The following is a 17,501-nucleotide window of genomic DNA, read 5'->3' as shown; positions in this document are numbered from 1 at the left end:
TCCTTAAATCAGCAAAAATACGCCTTTTTTAAGCTAATTTTTGAAGAAAACGTTAATTTCACGACCGAAAAATTAAGTTAGAAAAAATAAAAGAGAATGATTTCTATAGGAAATTTTATGCTCTTTCCACTGGTTTTTTGGTTTTTTCGTGAGATGAACCGTTGAGGAGATATTTGCAAATATCTAATCATGAGTTTTCTTAATTTTGCAAAATTCAAAATGGCGGCGCCCTGAGGACCGGCCAATTTTCCTGTAGTTAATGTGGCCATTTTTGGGCTGTAGTACCTAGGAATCGAAAAGAATTGGTTTGGTTCGAAGGACGGAACCCATGTTGACCGGTGTTATCGGTGTACAAATAGTTAAAAACTCTAGACAAAATTGTTTAAAAAATAATTTGGTTTATGCCTCTCGTTATTGATGGGATGTTCAGAAAAAATTAGTTATCAGACATTTAAAAGATAATTTAGTTCAATTTTGAAAGTTCATGTTGCTTAACTGTTTACAAGCCCGGTTTTTTTCTTCTTCTTGCTTTGTTTTTTGTTCCTTTCCTTGGTAACAGCTAATTAGCAATATTCGCGTTACCAAGAATATCTTACATTTCTACAAATAGCTAGGTGCTACAAAATGCAATTGATTGTTTAGTGTTAGTGCTCTTGTTTATGAATGATAAGTTTATTACAAAGGATAAGTTGCGAGGCATCCTGAAAGGATCCTCTTCCAGTATTCTCCTTTGAACTATTTTCCTAATGCCCATTGAAAAGACTGAACCCAGAGAAAAACCAAAAACGCCCTAAATTCTTATCAAAAACCTGTGCTTGCTTCGTTTTTTTCCAAAAATGTACACCTTTGATGTGTGTATCATGTCGCTTTATAAACCTTTCCTCCTTTTGTTACTTTGTCTGTAAATAAAACCTCATTTTTATTTCTGCCAAAAAAAAGACAATCCTATCTCGTTTAGTGTAATCTTCCTAAAGCTACATAATCCTTTATTCATTATGATTTGCTATCTTGCCCATTAAATTTATGCTGAAGGGGGGGGGGGGTTCTTAATAGTTTGAAAGGTTGATTTAACCTTCATTTATGAATTCTACGACCCAATAAACCTGTAAATGGATACATATCTTGCTATTCTAAGGTCAAGGCTGACTGTATGATCCTGTGAGGGATAATTTCGGCGGCCATCTTGGATTTTGGACATCCCAGGGGGCCGCGGTGAATTTTGAATTCAAGATTTGGATTCTACGACCAGAAATCTATGGGGTTCGATACGTCACATGATATGAGAAGCTATTATAGAATTTTTGGTTCCAAAATTTCAGCAATTTTGGCCGCCATCTTGTAATTTGAGGCCTTAAATGAATCGCAAAGGATTTTTTAAAATCATTTTTCGATTTTACGGCCCAAAAAATGGTATGAAAGATACCTCACATGCCATATAGGAGCACACGTGGCCGTTTGACTTTCAGGAGGGGAAATTTGGCCGCCATCTTGGATTTAAGGGTCTTTAAGAAGTCGGAGTACATTTTTAAGCATATATTTGAAATTTTCGACCAAAAATACATAGGAATCGACATACATGTCGACCATGGGAGTCACTTTCACCCACTTCACCCCCGTGGCGGCCATTATGGGCGCCATCTTGAATTTAAGGGTGTTCCGGGAAAAATTGAGCCTGGCAGCATCAAAATTCTGTTTCAGGACATCAAGACGAAGAGATCAAGCCATCTCGCCAACTTGTATCATTAACGGTCCCACGGGACTACATGTGCTCCCGGACTATGATGTCAATTTGTTCTCCTTTAAAAAAATAACATAGAGGTGGAGATTTTCAGACACCGCAAACGAGATATGTGATTGCCGACTTACACCGTTGATATGTACCTTGCCTTGGCATCTGAAACTTGCAAAAAGGACTAAAAGTCCCAACTGAAGCGCTGGGTGCAGAAAGGAAATTTCTTAGTTGTGGTGTCTCAGAATCTTTGCAAACGTTCCATCCTTTATAATTAAAGCAAATAAATAGAATTCGTTGAGGCTTTTACCGATATTTTTTTTTTACGATTTTACAATGTTGAAAACGAAACATTTCAGAAAATTCACTGAATAGTTTCCTCTCTAAAATATAAATCAACAGAGAAGATTTTGAGCCATCCCAACCAAGAAATGCCCTTTCTATACCCAACACCTCAATTGCAGAGGGTTGATATGTTGAATTTACAAAAATTGACCACTTACCGCTCTAGCAGCTGAGATAAAGAGAGCTCCATTGGCGAAGGTTAGGTAGTAGCCGGGGTAAAACCCATGCCAAAGAGCAGATAACGCAAATGTTAGAGCAGTGCTGAATTTTTTTGTTCGATTGTACACGATCAACCGGAGCCATCTGTTGGTGCCCATGTTCCAACCATCAATTGTCTCTTTAAAGTTGACACCAAACTGAAAACATTCAAGACATTATATAGCTTGAAAAATTACTTTGCGAGCCGATTGTTGCAATGATGTCTCTATCTACAGAACAAGATTGAACTATGATGGAATGGAGCTACGTAATTGGTTGGCTTTGTCAGGTAGATGACCAGGAACTGCATACCGAGGCTTCTGTCAAGTAATTTAAGGGTTGTTGGCCAGAAAAAGTGTACCTGTAGATAAATCCATCATTTGGCTTGATAAAAGGCTCACAATGCGAGTGCCGATTGTCAGACTGGCAAGGCTGACTAATCATTTAACGCTTTTCAATCTTGGTCTCGTTTTTTCGAGTAGACAGACACATAATTTCAATAATCAGCCATCTGACTAGTTAGCAATTTTTGGAAATACCTTCAAAAGCCGACCGCATCACAATTCATAGTCCCAACACCCAGTAACCAAGGTGACTCTTAGAATACAGCTGGATGGGTAAAGTGCTGGGGTACTTTAATTAAACAGCCCCTGCTAATACGAGAGACTCTTAATGAGAAAACGACCGTCAAACTAAAATACTATGGCACCTTACCTAAACGGCCACTGTCATGATCCGGGCGACCATCGACCATTTTGAAATTTTTGGATGGTGCAATGTTGCAAAAGTGGGAATCTGTGTGCTCACTCTACTCACTATTCTATAAAAACAACCCTTATTGGGTAGCAATTTTGAGACGCTTAGATGATGTAATGTTCTCAATGTTTATTTAAGATCTCATCTCTTTTCACATTAAAAACAAAGACGGATGTGACACACGACAGGCGGGGCAGTCTAGATGCCAAAAGTCATGGAAAAAGAGGCATCACTGCTTGAGGGGTGATTCTAGATTTTCAAGGCTTTGTTTAGGCTGTAGAAAATATGGACAGGGGTGCAAAAAGTTCCAAAATTCATACCGTTTTTTAGGATTAGCTGTTCTTACATTATGTCAAAATTCCATTTTATCTGACAGAAAATTGCCCAATTTTATGTCAAAATACACATTTTTTCCCACTTGTAAAAAAGTTGAAAGAAAAAGAGAGAGAGAGAGAGAAAAGAATGTTACTAGAGAGGTGTTTTGAAAATTCCTCATGGCCTCTTGATTGCAAAGAGATTGGACACTTTACGCACCCCTAGAGTCATGGAAAGGGAAACGATATGCTTGGTTGTTCCGCTGATTTCAAATTAGAAAGTATGATAATGATGATTTAATTCAATACTAACCTCAAACTTTGGAATGTTGACATTCGTGACTAGATCCCAACGTGAGACGCCATGCTCATCGTAGCCGTTGAAGCCAAGACCAGACGCATTGCAGACTGCGTCTGTCAAAAGCCAGGCATTGTAATACATAAACCGCACCAAGGTTGTGCTAATATGAAGGTAGAGAATTTGACTAAGGAGTGACCACTTTTCGACAAAGTCATCATCTGAATGTAAAAAAATAGAAAGAAGAAGTGAAGACTTAGTAGAAATCATTGTTTACCATAGTAATACCAGTACAAACATACAACAAACAGGGATACACCTACAGACATTTTAAGGGAGAGGCTTTGTAATTTTTGCTCATAAAAAAAGTGGATTGATTTTAAAATAAACAGTTGCTCGCGTTGAACACTCTAATAAAGCCAGTGGTTCTTGGATTTAGGTATACATATATGGCTAACAACCTAAGTGAAAGAATGCACCTCAGAACTTTCGGAAGAAAGAAACACACAGTGGTACTGAGGGAGATGCGTCTGTACCTAAAACACTACGGCCAGCAACGAATTAAGCAATGATCACATGGGAGAAATGATTTGTTAGGCATCTGGAAAGGCCCAACCTATAATGGTTGCATAAAAGTTGTTGTTCAACTGCCCTTTATGACTCAGTCAAAAGTAGTATTTTCTCTTTCCTTCGTGCTGACTGGTACGTTCACAAATCACTGAAGGAGAATATTTCTCACCAAGAATGATCTTCGCTTTTAAGGATTACATTTAAGGAGGCAATTAAATAAATTTCAACCTCTGAAACTTACCTCTCAGTTTTGAGATAGGAAACTTGGAAATTAAACTAACATACAGCAAACCAAAAGCAGCACTTGCTGTAACTTTTTTGAGAACAGCCTGAAAAGGACTTGGAACAGATCCGTTTTTAGTGGAACTTCCATTTGCCTGTGAATAAAACAGTGTTAGGTGAGTTAAAGAACAAAAACTAAGAACCATGCGTAGCTAAGTCAGAGTTCTGTTGTTCTAGGAAAACAGTAAAGGGTGATGGGTGATAATGAAGTCCCTCTTGTCCACTCTGACCCTGTCTTCCCGTCCGGCAACGGCCAAAAATAACATTGCCACAACGTTGCTGCAACGTTGCCGCAAAATTATTTTTGGCAGTTACATTGTGACAACATTTCCGCATCTACTTCAGGCAACCACTTGCCGGGCGGGTTGCTTTTGGGATTGAAGTAGAGTCAAACAGTTTTTAACCAACTCAGTTTTCAACTTTCAGACCACAAAAAAAAAAATTCAAAAAGATTTCGAAAGAGAACCAATTTGATCTCTTATTCTTGACTCTGTCCTGATGTTTACTTTCACCAATCAATGATCCGGGGAATAAAATTAAAATACTACAGGTTTCTTCACATTGATCGAACACTACTTTTACAAGAGTAAAAACCTGCAGTTTTTTTAAAATAAACTGGAGTAAAATAATTTAAAAGTTTATGATTGTAAACTCATTTTTTTTCTTTGTGCTGAAATTACCTGCAATTTGTGCTTTGTAAAATTTTCTCCATTCACCCATTCCATGTGGTCATCGAAAAAAACTAGAGGTCCTACCATGAGGGTTTGAAAATTGAACATATAACCATAGAATTCTAGTAAAGATGGAACAGTTCTGAAACATATTAAACATGTTTTATTATAATTCACAAGTCTCAACTGTTGGGTATAAGCTCCGGAGTGCCGCTTGGGCTGTTTGAAATTCAGCCAGAATATCTACACTCCAGTGCTCTTCATTATTTCACCATGTGAAAATCATGTCTCATTTAAAATGTGATTTGATTTTCTGGGGCTGCAGCACTGATGCTAACGATATCTTTGTAGTTTAAAAAGAGGGTTGATGAATGGACAATGGGCCTGTTGCATGAAAGAGATACAGCCGCGCGAATAGACTTTTTAGAGGTTAAATGATACAAAAATTACGTTGGTCACATTAAAAAAGTCTGAAATACACTCCTTACTGCGCAATTTGCGTTGTTAGGAACGCGCTTTTTCAAATTTCCCGCGTCTGGGGGCAGTTTTCTAATCACCGGAAACGAGCAAACGGCGGGCTCGAAGATTTCCGGAAGATGCCGAGTCGTTGTTGTTGTTGTTATTTTTTCCTTCAGTTTGTTTACAAACCCAACGTGATCTCTTATAGTGGTCCATATACGCTTTATGCGGTAACCAAATCGATCAACTTTTAAATATCCAACGCAATCCTTCTACATTTCCTTTCACGATATCACGAGCTCCGATTTTTAGGTTATGTTGTCAGTTTTAGTTGACCGGAAATAGCCGCGAGTTGCCGTTAATTGTTTCCGTTAGAAAACTGCCCCCAGACGCGGGAAATTTGAAAAAGCGCGTTCTTAACAACGCAAATTGCACAGTAAGGAGTGTATTTCAGACCTTTTTAATGTGACCATCGTAATTTTCGTGTCATTTAACCTCTAAAAAGTCTATTCGCACGGCTGTATCTCTTGCATGCAACAGGCCCATTTATTTATTTATAAACAAACGGCTTATATTTTTTTTTAATATAGTAAGATTTTATTGGTGCACAGTTGTATTTGTTGTGTTATCCACCCTGTCCAATAAAAGTAGTTTTTTTCCTTTTAGAACCTATGTGCCTTCTTCCATGAAATTTCAAAATGTAAGCACATACCTTAGAAATGGATTACACAATTGGAGAGCATCCAGTGAGTTTTATTTTAAAGACAGTAGTCGCTAATTTAGCTCAGTTGCATTCAATTCTACAACACTCTCCATGATAATTAATTTGTTGTAATACTAAAATTGTCTTCTCTTTTGACCATACATCATTAATTGAATTCTGCCAGGGGAAAATAATTTTTCCAAACAATGTCAATTTTTCAGGTTTTTCCAAAATTCAAGTCATGGAAGCATTAAGAAACATATCGATGGTGAAACTGGAGAAAAAATGCGTCTCTTGGTTTGCAGCATTGCAGACTTCTTGCCATACTTTATTTTCTACAAGGAAAACTGCCATACGTCACTTTTTAAAACTTTGATGATTTTTCTGCTCATGGTACAGAGCATTCTGCGAAAGCAAGCCATCGATGTTGGTTTGGTTTTTTAAAACATATATTAGGAGCAGAGATTTTGAAACACCGTAACTGAGATACACACTTCTGCAGTTTCACCGTCGTAATATATCTTGATATTGAGAAATCGATGACTTGCTTCATTATTTAAAAAGCGATTGGAGAAAGGAAAAAGAAAAGAATCAGAAAAAGAAAACTTACGTGATTTTACAAGTAACTTTGTTACTTTCGGAACCATTTTTCTTCATAAGATTGTTATTTTCGGAACCATTTTTCTTGATGTGATTGTTACTTTCGGAACCATTTTTCTTGATGTGATTGTTACTGTCAGACACGTTTTTCTTGATATGAATGTTATCGTGTAAAATAAAGGCAAGACTAGTTAATTTTTGAACAGCAACCATGAGTGGTCCTGAAATCATGGAGATAACATTTGTGATGAGATGTCAACTTTTATTATATTGGTCAAGAATAGAATTGATTTCAGACTATTGCCAGTGCAAGACATTTACGTAGGCTGTCCGGAGAGGATCCACCCTTATTGATTATTTCCATATAGATTGCAGATTAGCGGTTGGAACTTGGGCTTAACTTTGTCCAGACTCTCTTGAGTGCAGGTATGCAACTGCATCATCATATGTTAAGTTAGTTGTTTGGCACAAAAGTACACAGCAGCCAGTTGTGAATAACATTATTCATTTTTTGAAAAATAACCAAACAAAGAGGGGAAACAAATTCCATCCTTTTTCGTTTTTAACTTTAATGATATGTGTACAGCGACTACTTTGAAGGTTGAAATAACACTGGGCCTAGAGTGTCATATCCAAGATAGAAAGTATGAGGGAGTAAACCCCTGACGCTCAACTCAAAGAAAAAGATAAGAAAATTGTATCCTTTCTGGAAAAACCTCATATATTAAAGAAAAATATGCTTGATATATGAAAAACTAATTTAACTGAGTCTTAGAACGATGCTTTAAAGTGTTTCAAAATGTCGATTCAGATGAAGCAGGAGTAGTACAGTCAATCCTTTAATTTCATTAATTAAAATAAATTCATCAACCCCTTTAATTTCATTATTCTCACAAGAATTTTGAATTATTTCAGTAAAAGCTGACGGATCAAGGCTGATTTTTGCCTTTATAAATTAAGTGACCGTCCCTCAGAAAAGGGACTTTAGAAGGCAAAATTTTAAGGAGGGTGATCTTTATCGAGTTTTGGACAAAAATCGGATTTTGGTATTTTTAACAGAAACTTTCTTGTGTAAGAAAGAAAAAGTTGCGAGGCGTTTCGTTCACAATTAAGTCAGTACAGGGCATAGTATTGCATCATGATCAGGTGATTTTGAGCTCTGAACATAGCAGTTTTTCATTTAAACAAGTAGGAGTAATTAACAACTGCAAATCTTAAACCGCCATTGTTCTGATTTGGTTCAAAATTTTTGGGTCTTTTTTTGTAAAATTTTTTTTCATAAATAGAGCACTTTCCAATGCTTAGATTGCAGAAACTCGATCAATTTCTTTGGACTGGAGTTCCTAAACCTGAGGATAGCCACAAATTTTGAGGTAATGGGTCAGTTGCGCTAATCACAGAATTGTTTTTTGGTGCCTGATTCTTGTAGATGAACTAAAAATAATCAGATCTGTTAAAACAGCTGGTTTCTATGCTCAATATTGATCGAGGTACTGCGCTTTGAAAAACTCGGTTTATGAAGTCATTCACTGCTGTAGTAATACCCTTGGTTTTTTCCACCTTGCTTTCATCCGAGTAATAATTGCAAACAAGTGCCTCCCTTTAAGTACTAATGAAACAAAGGGGAAGAAATCAAAAAGAACGAAGTCAAAAACTGATTTTTTCAAAGCACGATATCCCGGTTAATATTGGACTTAGGGATTTGCTATTTGGACAGGTTTTTATAATTCTAGCTGATCTGCAAGAATCAGGTATCAAAACACGATTCTGAGACCAGTGCAATTCTGACCTGTTAAAAAAATTGCAAGTTTTAAAAAGAGTAAGAATAGTTATAAAAGAGGCTGGCAGATACAAACCTGTAATATCTAAACTATATGATGCATATTCAAAAAATAATCTGTACAAATGCATGAGCGATAAGTAAGAAAGGGTAACTATAAGAGTGATCCTGGAACAGAGAAAATAAATGAAATTGATCAAATATAAATAGTCGATGGATAGGATAACAGAAATATGCAGGAACGCATATCTTGTTTATGGTGTTTCAGAACCTCTGCTCATTTTATTTTATCTAAAAAGGACAAGCAATTGCTCTAGCTCGAAATTTTCCGAGACTATTCTTCAAACAGAGAGGAAAAAACAGGGAAACTTCAATGGAAGCACATGGAGCATTTTCCCTTAAAAAAAATTAAGTATGAGAGGAAGTCAGCAACAGCGCAAACTGAGGCGAGTGTTCCTGCAGTTTTACTGTTCCAGTGGCGAGGCGTGAATGATCGATTGTCGGTATTTCTCTACTTGAAACTGTGGTAAAGAATCGATTACTGAGGTGTTCGTTGCAATCACCCTGTTTATAGATCATTTTCCATAGATTTAAATGGCAGATCAATCGATATATCGCAAAGCATGCAATGCCACTGCTGCGTTCACATGGAAAAGGTTTAAAGCAATGGTCTACAAATAGAAGAAGCAGAGGCTCAGCCCAATGAGCTTTAAAAATGCCCCAAAATTACTTGCTTTTGAGCTCAGAAGAAAATTCCCTGGGAATAAATATGTTCAATGAATGGTGCTGAAAATTGCGGAAGACACTCCATATGCACAACCCTGTTCTTTCCAAAAATTTTTTCAAAGAAGTTATTGCTTGTTTTGTTCCACATCAAAAAAAGAAATTACCATGATTTTCGACGCATAACAGACTGAGATACGTGAAAAAAATTGTTAATCTTTCTATCATCTTTGCAGAGATCAGGTCGGAGAGTTATCTGATTCTGTTAAGTTGAGAGTTGCTGAGACTGCCTAGCATCCTATCAGCTTGCGGTCGCGTAAAAGTAGTCATGTGCTATTTGTCAGATAAATGTGATAGAATTTTTTCAAGGATTAGATATTCTCCTTCCTTCCTGGGATAAGCAGAGTTTATCATGAGAGAAAATAGCGCGTCACAATCTTGCAAACATTGTGCCACATTTATCATTGCTACAAACAGCGAACAACATAAAAGGTATTTCGATGGTGAAACTCCCAAAGCACATACCTCGGTTTGCAGCGTTGCGGAATTTATGTCATATTTTAATTTTTAACAAAAGAACTACACAACGTTAATGCTTTGAAACCTCCTTGTTTTTTCTGCATGTGCAAAGAAAATTATACACAAATTTCATGGAATAATTTTAATTTGTTCTTCTTCAAAAAAATAAAAAGGAAGCGTCGATCTTGAAACACCGCAAACGAAATACGTGGTTTGGAGGTTTCACCATCGATTTGTCATTCCTGTTCGCTAATGAATGACGATTAGAGAATTATTTTCTTTTGCGGATAAGTTTTTAAACCTGAAAAATAGTGCACTTACGGACAAGCACATGCTTGTTTGAAAAAAAGGAGAAGTTGCATCATTTGCAGTTAATGAAATGCATTTAACTTCTTTTTAATATATAATTTCCAAGAAATTTCGATTAACTTGAATTGAGTACTTCAAGTTTTGAACAGATTATTAATCCTGTGGACGTCAGCAATTTACAAGGAAAAATCATGATGGAAACCGGCATGTACCCAATATATGTCAAGGAAAAAACTTACCATTGTACTCTTAATGGATTGACAGTCTTAAATAAAACATAGGAAACAGTTGAAAGGAAAAACAGGTGAAGTAGCTGCCTGAAACAGAAAAAAGCATTGATGTTCAGATTAGATGGGTATTTAATTTTAATTAAACATAAATTAAAGCGGGCCAAATTCAACCCGTTTAAGCATAAAAACAGCTTACGGCACCTTACAGAATCTCGGCGATAGACATAAATTCCACAGGCAGCGGGAATCAGAGCTGGAAACCCGTCGCGTGCTCAAGAATGTTATCGATAGACATAAATTCTACACTCGGGGGTAGCGTGGTAACAGCTTACGTTTCCTTACGGAATCTCGGCTATAGACATAAATTCCACAGGCAGCGAGAATCCAAACGGGGACCCCCCCGCTACCTCAAGAATGTCGTCGATAGACATAAATTCCACACTCGTGGGTAACGTGGTAACAGCATACGGCTCTTTACGGAATCTCGGCTATAGACATAAATTCCAAAGGCAGCGGGAATCCATGCTTGGACCCCGCCGCGAGCTCAAGAATGTCGTCGATAGACATAAATTCCACACTCGGGGGTAGCGTGATAACAGCATACGGCTCCTTGCGGAATCTCGGCTATAGACATAAATTCCACAGGCAGCGGGAATCCAAGCTGGGACCCCGCCGCGAGCTCAATAATGTCGTCGATAGACATAAATTACACACTCGGGGGTAGCGTGATAACAGCATACGGCTCCTTACGGAATCTCGGCTTTAGACATAAATTCCACAGGCAGCGGGAATCCAAGCTGGGACCCCGCCGCGAGCTCAAGAATGTCATCGATAGACATAAATTCCACACTCGGGGGTAGCGTGATAACAGCATACGGCTCCTTACGGAATCTCGGCTTTAGACATAAATTCCAAAGGCAGCGGGAATCCATGCTTGGACCCCGCCGCGAGCTCAATAATGTCGTCGATAGACATAAATTCCACGCTCGGGGGTAGCGTGATAACAGCATACGGCTCCTTACGGAATCTCGGCTTTAGACATAAATTCCACAGGCAGCGGGAATCCAAGCTGGGATCCCGCCGCGAGCTCAAGAATGTCATCGATAGACATAAATTCCACACTCGGGGGTAGTGTGGTAACAGCTTACGTTTCCTTACGGAATCTCGGCTATAGACATAAATTCCACAGGCAGCGGGAATCCAAGCTGGGACCCCGCCGCGAGCTCAAGAATGTCATCGATAGACATAAATTCCACACTCGTGGGTAACGTGGTAACAGCATACGGCTCTTTACGGAATCTCGGCTATAGACATAAATTCCACAAGCAGCGGGAATCCATGCTTGGACCCCGCCGCGAGCTCAAGAATGTCGTCGATAGACATAAATTCCACACTCGGGGGTAACGTGGTAACAGCATACGGCTCTTTACGGAATCTCGGCTTTAGACATAAATTCCAAAGGCAGCGGGAATCCATGCTTGGACCCCGCCGCGAGCTCAAGAATGTCGTCGATAGACATAAATTCCACACTCGGGGGTAGCGTGATAACAGCATACGGCTCCTTGCGGAATCTCGGCTATAGACATAAATTCCACAGGCAGCGGGAATCCAAGCTGGGACCCCGCCGCGAGCTCAATAATGTCGTTGATAGACATAAATTCCACACTGGGGGGTAGCGTGGTAACAGCTTACGTTTCCTTACGGAATCTCGGCTATAGACATAAATTCCACAGGCAGCGGGAATCCAAGCTCGGACCCCGCCAAGAGCTCATGAATGTCACCGATGGACATAAATTCCACACACGGGGGTAGCGTGGTAACAGCTTACGATCCTTACGGAATCTCGGCTATAGACATAAATTCCACAGACAGCGGGAATCCATGCTTGGACCCCGCCGCGAGCTCAAGAATGTCATCGATAGACATAAATTCCACACTCGGGGGTAGCGTGGTAACAGCTTACGATCCTTACGGAATCTCGGCTATAGACATAAATTCCACAGGCAGCGGGAATCCAAGCTGGGACGTCGCCGCGAGCTCAAGAATGTCGTCGATAGACATAAATTCCACACTCGGGGGTAGCGTGATAACAGCATACGGCTCCTTACGGAATCTCGGCTTTAGACATAAATTCCACAGGCAGCGGGAATCCAAGCTGGGACCCCGCCGCGAGCTCAAGAATGTCATCGATAGACATAAATTCCACACTCGGGGGTAACGTGGTAACAGCATACGGCTCCTTACGGAATCTCGGCTATAGACATAAATTCCACAGGCAGCGGGAATCCACGCTTGGACCCCGCCGCGAGCTCAAGAATGTCGTCGATAGACAAATTCCACACTCGGGGGTAACGAGGTAACAGCAAACGGTTCCTTACGGAATCTCGGCTATAGACATAAATTCCACAGACAGCGGGAATCCATGCTTGGACCCCGCCGCGAGCTCAAGAATGTCGTCGATAGACATAAATTCCACACTCGGGGGTAACGAGGTAACAGCAAACGGCTCCTTACGGAATCTCGGCTATACCCATAAATTCCACAGGCAGCGGGAATCGAAGCTGGGACATCGCCGCGAGCTCAACGATGTCGTCGATAGACATAAATTCCACACTGGGGGGGTAGCGTGATAAGAGCATACGGGTCCTTACGGAATCTCGGCTTTAGACATAAATTCCACGGGCAGCGGGAATCCAAGCTGGGACCCCGCCGCGAGCTCAAGAATGTCGTCGATAGACATAAATTCCACACTCGGGGGTAGCGTCGTAACAGCATACGGCTCTTTACGGAATCTCGGCTATAGACATAAATTCCACAAGCAACGGGAATCAAAGCTGGGACCCCGCCGCGAGCTCAAGAATGTCATCGATAGACATAAATTCCACACTCGGGGGTAGCGTGGTAACAGCTTACGTTTCCTTACGGAATCTCGGCTATAGACATAAATTCCACAAGCAACGGGAATCAAAGCTGGGACCCCGCCGCGAGCTCAAGAATGTCATCGATAGACATAAATTCCACACTCGGGGGTAGCGTGGTAACAGCTTACGTTTCTTTACGGAATCTCGGCTATAGACATAAATTCCACAGGCAACGGGAATCAAAGCTGGGACCCCGCCGCGAGCTCAAGAATGTCATCGATAGACATAAATTCCACACTCGGGGGTTGCGTGGTAACAGCATACGGTTACTTATGGATTCTCGGCTATAGACATAAATTCCACAGGCAGCGGGAATCCATGCTTGGACCCCGCCGCGAGCTCAAGAATGTCGTCGATAGACATAAATTCCACACTCGGGGGTAACCAGGTAACAGCAAACGGTTCCTTACGGAATCTCGGCTATAGACATAAATTCCACAGGCAGCGGGAATCCATGCTTGGACCCCGCCGCGAGCTCAAGAATGTCGTCGATAGACATAAAATCCACACTCGGGGGTAACGAGGTAACAGCAAACGGCTCCTTACGGAATCTCGGCTATAGACATAAATTCCACAGGCAGCGGGAATCCAAGCTGGGACCCCGCCGCGAGCTCAAGAATGTCTTCGATAGACATAGATTCCACACTCGGGGGTAGCGTGGTAACAGCATACGGCTCCTTACGGAATCTCGGCTATAGACATAAATTCCACAGGCAGCGGGAATCCAAGCTTGGACCCCGCCGCGAGCTCAAGAATGTCATCGATAGACATAAATTCCACACTCGTGGGTAACGTGGTAACAGCATACGGCTCTTTACGGAATCTCGGCTATAGACATAAATTCCACAGGCAGCGGGAATCCATGCTTGGACCCCGCCGCGAGCTCAAGAATGTCGTCGATAGACATAAATTCCACACTCGGGGGTATCGTGATAACAGCATACGGCTCCTTACGGAATCACGGCTATAGATATAAATTCCATAGGCAGCGGGAATCCAAGCTGGGACCCCACCGCGACCTCAATAATGTCGTTGATAGACATAAATTCCACACTCGGGGGTAGCGTGGTAACAGCATACGGCTCCTAACGGAATCTCGGCTATAGATATGAATTCCACAGGCAGCGGGAATCCAAGCTGGGACCCCGCCGCGAGCTCAATAATGTCGTTGATAGACATAAATTCCACACTCGTGGGTAACGTGGTAAGAGCATTCGGCTCTTTACGGAATCTCGGTTATAGACATAAATTCCACAGGCAGCGGGAATCCATGCTTGGACCCCGCCGCGAGCTCAAGAATGTCGTCGATAGACATAAATTCCAAACTCGGGGGTATCGTGATAACAGCATACGGCTCCTTACGGAATCTCGGCTATAGATATAAATTCCACAGGCAGCGGGAATCCAAGCTGGGACCCCACCGCGACCTCAATAATGTCGTTGATAGACATAATTTCCACACTCGGGGGTAGCGTGGTAACAGCATACGGCTCTTTACGGAATCTCGGCTATAGACATAAATTCCACAGGCAGCGGGAATCCATGCTTGGACTCCGCCGCGAGCTCAAGAATGTCGTCGATAGACATAAATTCCACACTCGGGGGTATCGTGATAACAGCATACGGCTCCTTACGGAATCTCGGCTATAGATATAAATTCCACAGGCAGCGGGAATCCATGCTTGGACCCCGCCGCGAGCTCAAGAATGTCGTCGATAGACATAAATTCCACACTCGGGGGTATCGTGATAACAGCATACGGCTCCTTACGGAATCTCGGCTTTAGACATAAATTCCACAGGCAGCGGGAATCCAAGCAGGGACCCCACCGCGACCTCAATAATGTCGTTGATAGACATAAATTCCACACTCGGGGGTAGCGTGGTAACAGCTTACGTTTCCTTACGGAATCTCGGCTATAGACATAAATTCCACAGGCAGCGGGCATCCAAGCTGGGACGTCGCCGCGAGCTCAAGAATGTCGTCGATAGACATAAATTCCACACTCGGGGGTAGCGTCGTAACAGCATACGGCTCTTTACGGAATCTCGGCTATGGACATAAATTCCACAGGCAGCGGGAATCCATGCTTGGACCCTGCCGCGAGCTCAATAATGTCGTCGATAGACATAAATTCCACGCTCGGGGGTAGCGTGATAACAGCATACGGCTCCTTACGGAATCTCGGCTTTAGACATAAATTCCACAGGCAGCGAGAATCCAAGCTGGGATCCCGCCGCGAGCTCAAGAATGTCATCGATAGACATAAATTCCACACTCGGGGGTAGTATGGTAACAGCTTACGTTTCCTTACGGAATCTCGGCTATAGACATAAATTCCACAGGCAGCGGGAATCCATGCTTGGACCCCGCCGCGAGCTCAAGAATGTCGTCGATAGACATAGATTCCACACTCGGGGGTAACGAGGTAACAGCAAACGGTTCCTTACGGAATCTCGGCTATAGACATAAATTCCACAGGCAGCGGGAATCCATGCTTGGACCCCGCCGCGAGCTCAAGAATGTCGTCGATAGACATAAATTCCACACTCGGGGGTAACGAGGTAACAGCAAACGGCTCCTTACGGAATCTCGGGTTTAGACATAAATTCCACAGGCAGCGGGAATCCAAGCAGGGACCCCGCCGCGAGCTCAAGAATGTCGTCGATAGACATAAATTCCACACTCGTGGGTAACGTGGTAACAGCATACGGCTCTTTACGGAATCTCGGCTATAGACATAAATTCCACAGGCAGCGGGCATCCAAGCTGGGACGTCGCCGCGAACTCAAGAATGTCGTCGATAGACATAAATTCCACACTCGGGGGTAGCGTCGTAACAGCATACGGCTCTTTACGGAATCTCGGCTATGGACATAAATTCCACAGGCAGCGGGAATCCATGCTTGGATCCTGCCGCGAGCTCAATAATGTCGTCGATAGACATAAATTCCACGCTCGGGGGTAGCGTGATAACAGCATACGGCTCCTTACGGAATCTCGGCTTTAGACATAAATTCCACAGGCAGCGGGAATCCAAGCTGGGATCCCGCCGCGAGCTCAAGAATGTCATCGATAGACATAAATTCCACACTCGGGGGTAGTGTGGTAACAGCTTACGTTTCCTTACGGAATCTCGGCTATAGACATAAATTCCACAGGCAGCGGGAATCCAAGCTGGGACCCCGCCGCGAGCTCAAGAATGTCATCGATACACATAAATTCCACACTCATGGGTAACGTGGTAACAGCATACGGCTCGTTACGGAATCTCGGCTATAGACATAAATTCCACAGGCAGCGGGAATCCATGCTTGGACCCCGCCGCGAGCTCAAGAATGTCGTCGATAGACATAAATTCCACACTCGGGGGTATCGTGATAACAGCATACGGCTCCTTACGGGATCTCGGCTATAGATATAAATTCCACAGGCAGCGGGAATCCAAGCTGGGACCCCACCGCGACCTCAATAATGTCGTTGATAGACATAAATTCCACACTCGGGGGTAGCGTGGTAACAGCATACGGCTCCTTACGGAATCTCGGCTATAGACATAAATTCCACAGGCAGCGGGAATCGAAAATGGGACATCGCCGCGAGCTCAACGATGTCGTCGATAGACATAAATTCCACACTCGGGGGTAGCGTGGTAACAGCTTACGATCCTTACGGAATCTCGGCTATAGACATAAATTCCACAGGCAGCGGGAATCCATGCTTGGTCCCCGCCGCGAGCTCAAGAATGTCATCGATAGACATAAATTCCACACTCGGGTGTAGCGTGGTAACAGCTTACGATCCTTACGGAATCTCGGCTATAGACATAAATTCCACAGGCAGCGGGAATCCATGCTTGGTCCCCGCCGCGAGCACAAGAATGTCATCGATAGACATAAATTCCACACTCGGGGGTAGCGTCGTAACAGCTTACGTTTCCTTACGGAATCTCGGCTTTAGACATAAATTCCACAGGCAGCGGGAATCCAAGCTGGGATCCCGCCGCGAGCTCAAGAATGTCATCGATAGACATAAATTCCACACTCGGGGGTAGTGTGGGAACAGCTTACGTTCCCTTACGGAATCTCGGCTTT

General features: G+C 42.2%; 1 protein-coding gene across 1 annotated transcript in view; it reads right to left on the bottom strand.

Moving 5' to 3' along the window:
• Window positions 1–17,501, bottom strand: part of oys (lysophospholipid acyltransferase 6) — an 85,255-nt gene that overhangs the window by 6,439 nt on the left and 61,315 nt on the right. Inside the window, exons 3-9 of the mRNA XM_019048011.2 lie at window positions 10,496–10,573; window positions 8,782–8,873; window positions 6,936–7,146; window positions 5,173–5,305; window positions 4,452–4,587; window positions 3,656–3,861; window positions 2,233–2,430 (exon numbers count right to left, since the gene is read on the bottom strand). Of these exons, the coding sequence (XP_018903556.2) occupies window positions 2,233–2,430; window positions 3,656–3,861; window positions 4,452–4,587; window positions 5,173–5,305; window positions 6,936–7,146; window positions 8,782–8,873; window positions 10,496–10,573 (1,054 nt within the window). The remainder of the gene's footprint in view (window positions 1–2,232; window positions 2,431–3,655; window positions 3,862–4,451; window positions 4,588–5,172; window positions 5,306–6,935; window positions 7,147–8,781; window positions 8,874–10,495; window positions 10,574–17,501) is intronic.

This window comes from Bemisia tabaci, chromosome 6, assembly GCF_918797505.1.
Source record: "Bemisia tabaci chromosome 6, PGI_BMITA_v3".
In the NCBI taxonomy this organism is placed as follows: domain Eukaryota; kingdom Metazoa; phylum Arthropoda; class Insecta; order Hemiptera; family Aleyrodidae; genus Bemisia; species Bemisia tabaci.
Note: the sequence above shows the minus strand (reverse complement) of the source record. Positions and strands in the feature narration are given on the sequence as shown.